This window comes from Nerophis lumbriciformis, linkage group LG09, assembly GCF_033978685.3.
Source record: "Nerophis lumbriciformis linkage group LG09, RoL_Nlum_v2.1, whole genome shotgun sequence".
NCBI classification, from domain to species: Eukaryota; Metazoa; Chordata; class Actinopteri; order Syngnathiformes; family Syngnathidae; genus Nerophis; species Nerophis lumbriciformis.
The window spans coordinates 10,264,176-10,274,141 of NC_084556.2; the positions used below are offsets into that span (position 1 = coordinate 10,264,176).

A 9,966-nucleotide genomic window follows, 5' to 3' on the forward strand; every position below is an offset into this window, starting at 1 on the left:
TGGGCAAAGTTCCACAAGCAGCAGGTTTCATAGAGCAGGTTAGTCATTGTTTAGTGCAAATAAAAGATCAAGTTTGTTATGAATTGCAAGTGTGACATAGCTGCTCTGTGACACAATATGAACATTGATTGTGGAAACATTTTATTAGGACATATCAAAGCACACAGTAGACTTGAAAGATTATAATAAAGTCCATCCATCCATTTTCTACCGCTTGTCCAAAGTATATTTCACTATTTTCTAAGGTGCTAAAGACCATTCGGTTGTTTTTTCAAGCAATGTTGGCTGTATTAAAAGAATATACATGTAGGTCGAAGATTCGTTGTTAGAACAGTCATCACTGGTCCTTAAATTCAGCTAAAATGACAAAAGCTACACAAAAATATTGTTCCTAAATGATCCCACATATGCCTTAAACTACTGTGATCATGCATTTTAATAGATTTTCCTCAGTATTTGTCAACAGCGAGCAATACCTTTTCCATTCAAAGCATGCAGAAAAAAAGCTTTCATTAAAAACAAACAAAAAAAACAATTGCTTGACTTTGATGTTGGATAATGGTGCATCTGTGTGTTGTATTTCTTATGTTTAAAAAAAGGGAGTGGAGCTAAGTATACAAACTTGCCTTTAAAGGGTAAATACTCCAAATAAAAACATAAATTTTTACTTCATGTTGAAGTCATTTCAAAAGATTGTCTAATATAAAGTGGAAAACAATACTGATGGGAAGCTGGCAATGTTTTGTCATTAGGGACAAATGAGTGAGGATATTACACTGGGGGATATGGACCTAAACTGATATCCCGGTATTTCTAAGTCGAATGGCGATAAACAGTACGGTATATTATGGTATTTTAAACAAAACATGAGAAGTGTTTACTTTATACTCAACACCACATTACTGTAATGACCAGTGTTCTGCAAATTACTTTAAAAAAAATTAATTGTAGTTACCAAAAAATACATTTCATTACTAATGGAAATACTCTTTAATCAATGTAATTTATAATTAATGCGTTACTTAAATAACTTTACGCAGTTGAGAGTTTTATGAGAGCAGCGTGTGTGTTACCAAGCAACGTGTGACGTCATTGAGGGTTTCAACTGAACTTGGATAGGCTCCAGCACCCCCGCAACCCCGAAAGGGACAAGCGGTAGATAACAGACGGATGGATATTTTTGCTAGCTTTAGCTGCGTTAGCAGGGACAGTTTGTCGGCTGTGACGGCTACTCCTTTGAATCTTTTCCCTGGCTTGTGTTACCTCTGGTCAATAAAGAGGAGCCGCTGCCTCGCTCCCCGCCAGCCGCCGGAGATACGGTGCAGGTACGTCAGCTGTGCGCGGTAGCAACTCCAGACGCGTGCTAGACCTTTCCTACCCCGACTCAGCTACGGTGTCTGCCGAGTCCCCTGACGGCGGCGTGCCGCAACAAAGGCACATAAAAGATACCGGTATGGCGGTATATTCTCAAATATAAATGTTTTTCTAAAATACACCGGTATTAACCATAATACCTGTATATTGTGAGGATATTTAAAAGGACCCTTTCAGGCTAAAGTTCTGGGTTAACTTTTCTTACTAGGCCTTTACTAGGCCACTGACTTATCCATCCATCCATCTTCTACCGCTTGTCCCTTTCGGGGTCGCGAAGGGTGCTGGAGCCTATCCCAGCTGCACTTGGGCAGAAGGCGGGGTACACCCTGGACAAGTCGCCAACTAATCGCAGGGCCAACACAGATAGACAACATTCACACACTAGGGACAATTTAGTGTTGCCAATCAACCTATCCCCGGGTGTGTTTGGAAGTGGGAGGAAGCCGGAGTACCCGGGGGGAACCCACGCAGTCACGGGGAGAACATGCAGACTTTACACAAAAAGACCCCGAGCCCGGGGATGGAACCCACTAGGAGCGAGGCACACGCACTAACCCCTGTGACACCGTGCTGCCCACACTGACTTGTGTAAAAAAAATTTAAAAAAAAAAAGTGTTTTGGGAAGCAGACATATTTTGTCATTGGTGACCGGTGAAAGTTTTTTTCTTTTAATTTTGATGGACCTCTTATTGGTTAATGTATTTTTTTTTTACTGGAGGTTTTGCTGTCAACAATCATCTGTAATAAAATTCATAAATATAGTTCTCCACACACACATTTCTCAGTCCTTATGTGGAATTGTGATTTCACATCAAGCTAACGCCTGCAGCAGACGCCGACAGTAACTCCTGACTAGTTTAGCAATGATCTCACCCATTTAGCGTTCCGAAAAATGTTTGTACTCTCACTTGTGGAGTCTGTAATGTCCTCACTGGATCGTCGGCTCAGGGGAGACGAGCGAGCTGATGAAAGAGTCATAGTGCGCAGAGTGGCAGCGCTTGTACTCGTTAATTTTCCTCTTGATCTGTTTGGGTGTGTCTTGATAGTAGTTCTTCTCGTCGCGGGCCATTGCCTACGAGTGAACACAGTAGCAAGTCAAATTGGTGAAACCAAGGAAAAGATATTCCAAGAATTGTATTGAGGATCATGCTGTTGAAAACCATAAAAAAATCAGTGTGAATAAAGTATTTTTAATGGGCTGCATACCACACCGAGTTAAACACTTGGGTGGTTTGTACAATATGCTCTCCAGCGTGTCTTTTCAATCTGTAGTTCCAGCGGCCTTGAAGGAACAACACGTACATTTGTGCTTTAGCTTCATCCTTGGCGCAAAGTTGTAATATGGTAAAACATCCACAATTAAACACTACCTACTTGGTATGCTGGTTGACCGTGAAGTTGTGCCAATCTCAAAAAATTTAAAAATTATTAATTCACTTTAAGGCTCTACCTGTTGAAAACCTTTACCAACAGTGCAGGTAATATTTCAAGAGCCACTTGAGGGAGGGGAGGGGGGGGGAGATATTGTAGCGTCCCGGAAGAGTTAGTGCTGCAAGGGGTTCTGGGTATTTATTCTGTTGTGTTACGGTGCGGATGTTCTCCTAAAATGTGTTTGTCATTCTTGTTTCGTGTGGGTTCAGTGTGGCGCATATTTGTAACAGTGTTAAAGTTGTTTATACAGCCACCCTCAGTGTGACCTGTATGGCTGTTGACCAGGTATGCTTTGCATTCACTTGTGTGTGTGAAAAGCCGTAGATATTATGTGATTGGGCCGGCACGCAAAGGCAGTGCCTTTAAGGTTTATTGGCGCTCTGTACTTCCCCCTACGTCCGTATACACAGCGGCGTTTTAAAAAGTCATAAATTTTACTTTTGAAACCGATACCGATAATTTCCGATATTACATTTTAAAGCATTTATCGGCCGATAATATAGGCAGTCCGATATTATCGGACATCTCTAGTAATCAATCAATCAAAGTTTATTTATATAGCCCTAAATCACGAGTGTCTCAAAGGGCTGCACAAGCCACAACGACGAGCAAGGAGACTAATTTAACTTATTTTTGTAATTTTTCTTCAAACTTCTTTTTTTTCCCCACACAGTTTTGTGCAAATAAATGATATGCATTCAAGTAAAATGTTGTAAAAATGTTCCTGGATGACAATGTGCCAATAATGCATTTGTGTACAAATATTGAGGTATTTTCTTAAAGGTGATTGCAGTTAAACAAGCGAGCAATCACCTGTGATTAATAATGATGTATCCAAATTCCAAAATATGATTAATCTGATTTAAAAAAATAATCATCTGACAGACATACTAAAAAGGTGTTCTGGTTTCAATACAAAGTTTACCATAGGACAGGGTTGTCAAACCTGTTTATATTGAGGGCCTCATCACAATTATGGCTGCCCTTAGAGGGCCACTTGTAACAGTGAATATATATGATAATAAACGTCTAGTAGCCTCGTAACAAAATTAGCATTGGCAACTGTATTTGATTAGTTTTTTGGTTTTTTACAAACAGAATATTAATAACTTGTTTTGACATATAAAGTTAAGGTGTCAACCAGATATTTAAGTTTTGATTACCAAAAATAAAAATTTTCTTGGAACCTCTTGTTGCAAAATCGGTGAAGTACATTTATACAGCGCTTCTCTCTAGTGACTCAAAGCGCTTTACATAGTGAACCCATTATCTAAGTTACATTTAAAACAGTGTGGGTGGCACTCGGAGCCAGAAGCCAGACTTGAATCTGATTGAAGAGGCGCATCAACAAAGTATTGAGTACAGGTCAACTCTAATTAAGTTACATCTTAATTAGAGTTGACCTGTGCTCAATCTCAAGGATGATCAGTTGAAACAGGATCTCACTTTTGAACTTCATGGCAAATGCTGTGAATACTTATGGACATGTGATTTCTTAGTATTTTAGTTTAAATACATTTGCAAAATACTCAAAAAACGTTTTCACATTGTCATTATGGGGTATTTATTGTGTGTAGAGTTTTGAGGACATAAATGAATGTATTCCATTTTAGAATAAAGCTGTAACATAACAAAATGTGGAAAAAGTGAAGCGTTGTGAATACTTTCTGGATGCACTGTATTTTCTTTCTCAATGCTTAAAACCACACATTTCACATACAGGTGCCTTTTTCCAATTTGTAGAACTTTGGAAGAATACCCTGTTTTGTGAAAAAGCATAACATCACCATGACCACCCCTATGACAACAACTGATGGTGGGGACCGCAAGTATCCAATGCTGTTGATCTCACGCTCACCTTATAGTTGTCTTTGTGTTCTCGGATCATATGTTGAACATACTCGACCAAGTCGGAAGATAACGTCTTGGTGTCTTTGCCCGGCAGGCTGGCCTCCTGCTCCAACCCTGGAACAGAACATGTTTTCAGTTTGTTTCGCAGCACAGACTCACATGGTGCATTTATGCCCACTAGGATTCTAAGAAAGAGAAAAGCTAGAAGTGTAGTAGTGCAAAAGGGCACCAAAACTTACGGTTGACAACATAGGGTTTGGTCACAATGTTGACGGGTGCTTTTGTCTCTTTTCTTGGACCAAAGAACTGGAAATAAGTGAATACAAATAATTGTGAGAAAACAGTTACCGTATGTTCCAATGTTCAACAGCAAATACAATACTCTGTTGCCCTCTTATGGCCAAGTAGAGGAACTTCCAGGTGCACCCTTTCCAAAAGTGTAATTTAATTGAATATACAACATATTTCAAGCAATTTAAAACAATTTGCAAGATATAATCTATTATAAAGACATTTTTAAAAAGGGAGTGTTGCTTGCATTGAAGCAACCACATACAACTATAGAATATAGTTCCTCTTTTCTCATTTTTAAATTAATACTGGATATTTTGAACGCCAATACACATGTCCAGAGAATTATCAAGTATATCATATATACAACGATGCCGGTTGGTTTAAAATGACCATGTTTTTCAGTAACAAGTAATTTCAAACCAGTACCGTATTTTTCGGACCATAGGGCGCACCGGATTATAAGGCGCACTGCAGATGAATGGTCCTTTTTCATGTATTAGGCACATTAAAGGAGTCATATCATTATTTTTTTTTGTGAATTGAAAACACTTCCTTGTGGTCTACATAACATATAATGGTGGTTCTTTGGTCAAAATGTTGCATAGATTATGTTTTACAGATCATCTTCCAGTCGCTTTCTGACAGTCGCTGCCGGATGCGCCGTTTTGTGGGCGGTCTTATTTACGTGGCAGCTTCTTCTCCCCGTCATCTTTGTTGTAGTGTTGTAGCGTGCAAGGACGGGGGTGGAAGAAGTGTCAAAAGATGGCGCTAACTGTTTTAATGACATTCAAACTTTACTTAAATCAGAAACGGAGGAGCATCTCCTCATCCAGAAACAACCACACCGGAAATGTGTCCCGTGAAAAACCGTCCGACCGGAACTCTAATAACTAAAGTTCCTTGGGTGAATAATGTAAACTCACTACGCCAGTATGTTTTAGCGCTTTCATGGCGAGTTTACTGACGGAGATAAGTAAGAACTTTACACTACTTTATATTAGAAATGGCAACAGCGGAGGATGAATGTCACATAACAAGATAGAGAAAAAGAACCTTATCAACTACCGCTCGGCGCCGACAAATTTTCAGGCACAACACACTCGTTGACAAACATATCCCACCAGGCCTTATCCAAAACCGTCGCTCAACATTGCTATGTTGTCGTCTGAGATGTGTTGTATCCGAAATAGCTGCAATTGCGCGTATCCTTCTTTTAAGGTATTCATGTGTGATTTCCACAAGCGTCTGTTATGAAGCTGGCTGTGGCACGTTCTTTCTGACGTCACTTCCTGTGTTGGGTGCAGTCTTTCTGGCATCACTTCCTCTCCGAACTCAGTTTGTAAACGATCGATGAGTCCATACAAAGCTAAGAGCTGGAGATTCGAGAAATACACGGCGCACTTATCTGTGTAAAAAATTATCCAAGGAGGGGAACTAGGGCTGGGCGATATGGCCTTTTTTTAATATCTCGATATTTTTAGGCAATATCGCGACACACGATACATATCTCGATATTTTGCCTTAGCCTTGAATGAACACTTGATGCATATAATCACAGCAGTATGATGATTCTATGTGTCTACATTAAAACATTCTTGTTCATACTGCATTAATATATGCTCATTTTAAACTGTCATGCAGAGAGGGAAATCCAACTAAGTCAATTGACCAACACTGTATTTATTAAACAGTTATTAAGCTGTGGCACAAACATTCATGTAATTTCAAAACAGAACGTGCAAGATTGTCAGAGACATTTTAAAACAAGCTATGAGTGCACTTTTGTGCATGATGTCCTCAAGATGACAAATCAAAACAACACTAAATTAAAGTGCCCTTTTTGTACAGAACGCCACTAAAATAGTTTAAAACAAATAAAGTGCACTTTTGTGCATGATGTCACACAAGATCTTTCAATAACTGTCAAATAAAAATTAGCTGCATAATAGAAAATCAAATTGTGTACGTCCTTCGCTATGTGGTAGGTTCCGGGGGACGTTATCTCCTTATGTCGTGGACTATTTTTTTCATACGGTGTTGATGTGGAAATAGTTGCCTCTGCATTTTGTTGGTGTGGCACCGAACGGAGACGTTGACGTGCGAAGTAAGCACTCTTCATTCTCTAGCGGGTGACATTTCAAATGATGCTACATATTAGCAATAATGCTACTTTTTGTAGCAACGCTTTCGCCCCACACTTGACAAATTATGGTTGTCTGTTTGACATATTACCACTTGAAGCCAAACCACCGCCAGATGATGGACCCTGTGCTGTTTTTCTTAGGAATTAATTCTTCCTTCATTTGTTACCAGATTCGCACCTTCTTTCTCTCGTATTACCACTCGCACCACAGCTAACTTTAGCCATGCTGCTACCTCTCTGCTCAGCGAGGGCGTATACGTATGTGAGAAGGAGAGACTAGAAAGAGTGAGAAGAGCCTGTAGTGTAATGCCTGCAGCTAAAAGTGACTGCGTCAGAACGTATACTCGAATATCACGATATAGTCATTTTCTATATCGCACAGAGACAAACCCGCGATATATCGAGTATATCGATATATCGCCCAGCCCTAAGGGGAACCTTAAAGTTATCCGGCTTAATGTAGACATGGCCTTCAATTCCTGACACTAAACCTGGGGAAAAAATAAAATAAGAGTTCTTTTCAGGTTTCTCTACTTTTACATTTTCACACTTTGCATTTTTTGTTACACTTCAGCAAGCTTTTCTTAAATATTCATTACTTGTGCACTTAATTTTTAAGAGGTAATTGTTAAGTGTTCATTGTGATTTTAGAATTGAGTTTACATTGAGTGTTTTCTATGACTGTATTCATTTCCTTTCTGCGTTGATAGCGGAGGAGATTATAATCAGACGAAAGTTGCATTTCAAATAAAAAGGTTTACATTTGCTACATTTTTCTCCAGGTCTGTATTTTCTGTAGGTCTTTTTTTTTTTTTTTTTTTTTTTACCAACTATCGATATCGCCCGATATAAAACACTTACATCGTGATACAGTTTTCAGCCATATTGCCCAGCTCTACAGTACTTACACCATCTTTCTTGATTGGTAAACTGCGATTTGGATCAAATGACAGCCCCATCTCCCTCAGGTTCGTGGATGTGGACTTCCTTTGGTCCCATGCATTTCGAATGTCTTTCCTGTGAAAGTAAACAAACATAAGTAAACACATTATAGTGCAGACAAAAACCGAAGGACTATTCGACATATTAATCATTCACGGATGTCATTGTACTACAAAAAGAAGTCAGTAAATGAACATATGTATTTGTAAACGCTATGAAGTGTGGGAAAGGGGTAGGATTAAATAAGCTTTGCTTCTTCCTACTCCTTTTCGGACATGATGTAAAGCGAAATTATATGGAATTGTGTGATGTATTATGCTTTACGTGTGTTAATGTTCGTAATAAACTAAAGAAAGAAAAATAATAATATAGAAGTAGATCAACGAGATGGTGCCAGTCTACACCATTTATTGGGTCGCTATTTGTTTTTACAAAAAAGTCCACAATTTGAGATAAAGATTGGCATGAGAGTAGTACAATAAGTTGTGTAGCACAAATATGTCACAGAATAGCAAACAAGCTGCTAACACAACAACACGTTTACTGCGAGAGTACTTGAAAGCAGATCGGTTAACAGCTAGCATTAGCTACCATGCTTACATTTCTATCCTCGGGTTGGCTTTCTTTATGGACCTGCTCTTCAGGTTCTTCCTGTCTTTATTATAATCGAACTTCTTTCTCTTGTTAGACCGCTTGGTGTTCGCCATGACTTAAATTTGCGTTTTACTCACAGCGATAAGTAATACGTGTTATCTTTGGCAATGTAAGGCAACGTGGAGAGACAGGATGTGCGTGTGTTTAGTTCCGGTCATGTGATTTCCCCCAACCAACGATTTCGTTTTTCCGAAGGTTTTTTTTCTCTTATTCTTCCTTAGTAATCGATACTACACCACAAAACTTTACGAGTAAATAAAATAATATATATTTTTATAAAGATTTGCAGTTTTTTTTCAAGATTTTTTTAAATTGATTACCAAGGCTGCAGTTATCAACGTTATCCACTAAGGCAGTGGTCCCCAACCTTTTTGCACCACGGACCAGTTTAATGTAGGCATTATTTCCAGGAACCGGCTTTCCACTTGTGCCAGATAAATACAGCAAAAATAAGTGCATGAAAAATACAACTCTCTATAACACTGAATTAGTGGGAGCCTTGGGCTTGTTTCTTTGCAATGAGATCCCCAGCAGGTTACCATCAACCTGCTGGGAACTGCAAATGGAAATCAGCCTTTGGCTACAATCTGTCACATTTATATTTTATATGTTCATTAATGTGCAATGTATCATGTCCCAAAAGTTATAACAAATGGCAGCTTCCTATGATGAGTTGTATTGTACATCTATAAACAAGCTTATTGGTGTGTCTCGTGGGATAGACTTTGATTGATTGATTGAAACTTTTATTAGTAGATTGCACAGTGAAGTACATATTCCGTACAATTGACCACTAAATGGTAACACCCGAATAAGTTTTTCAACTTGTTAAAGTCGGGTCCACTTAAATTGATTCATGATACAGATATATACTATCATCATAATACAGTCATCACACAAGATAATCATCAGAGTACATACATTGAATTATTTACATTATTTACAATCCGGGGTGTGGAATGTGGAGGGGGGGGGGGGGGTTATGTTTGGTTGATATCAACACTTCAGTCATCAACAATTGCATCATCAGAGAAATGGACATTGGAACAGTGTAGGACTGACTTGGTAGGATATGTACAGCAAGTAGTGGACATAGAGAAAGAGATCAGAAAGCATAAGAATAAGTATCTACATTTGATTATTTACATTTGATTATTTACAAACCGGGGAGGTAGGATGCAGTTGCGTGGAGGTGTTCTTTTAGGGCGGTTTTGAAGGAGGATAGAGATGCCCTTTCTTTTACACCTGTTGACAAAAGTTAAGTCGGAGAAAATGCA

The 9,966-nt window shown here is 38.9% G+C and overlaps 1 protein-coding gene across 1 annotated transcript; it reads right to left on the reverse strand.

Moving 5' to 3' along the window:
* Positions 1-120: 120 nt before the first annotated feature.
* Positions 121-8,845, reverse strand: nop16 (NOP16 nucleolar protein homolog (yeast)). The gene is made up of 5 exons (XM_061962665.2): positions 8,636-8,845; positions 8,002-8,110; positions 4,896-4,962; positions 4,664-4,770; positions 121-2,446 (listed from the first exon to the last, which is right to left on the reverse strand). Exons 1-5 carry the CDS (start codon positions 8,740-8,742, stop codon positions 2,303-2,305), a joined length of 534 nt encoding a protein of 177 aa, XP_061818649.1. The 5' UTR covers positions 8,743-8,845; the 3' UTR covers positions 121-2,302.
* Between the last annotated feature and the right edge of the window lie 1,121 nt (positions 8,846-9,966).

Coding starts and splice junctions, on each gene's coding strand:
- nop16 (XM_061962665.2), bottom strand. CDS start 8,742: ATGGCGAACACCAAGCGGTCTAACAAGAGAAAGAAGTTCGATTATAAT. Junction 4,963..8,001: donor TACCAATCAAGAAAGATGGT/GTAAGTACTGTA, acceptor ACTTATTTCCAG/TTCTTTGGTCCAAGAAAAGA. Junction 2,447..4,663: donor AACACAAAGACAACTATAAG/GTGAGCGTGAGA, acceptor GTTCACTCGTAG/GCAATGGCCCGCGACGAGAA.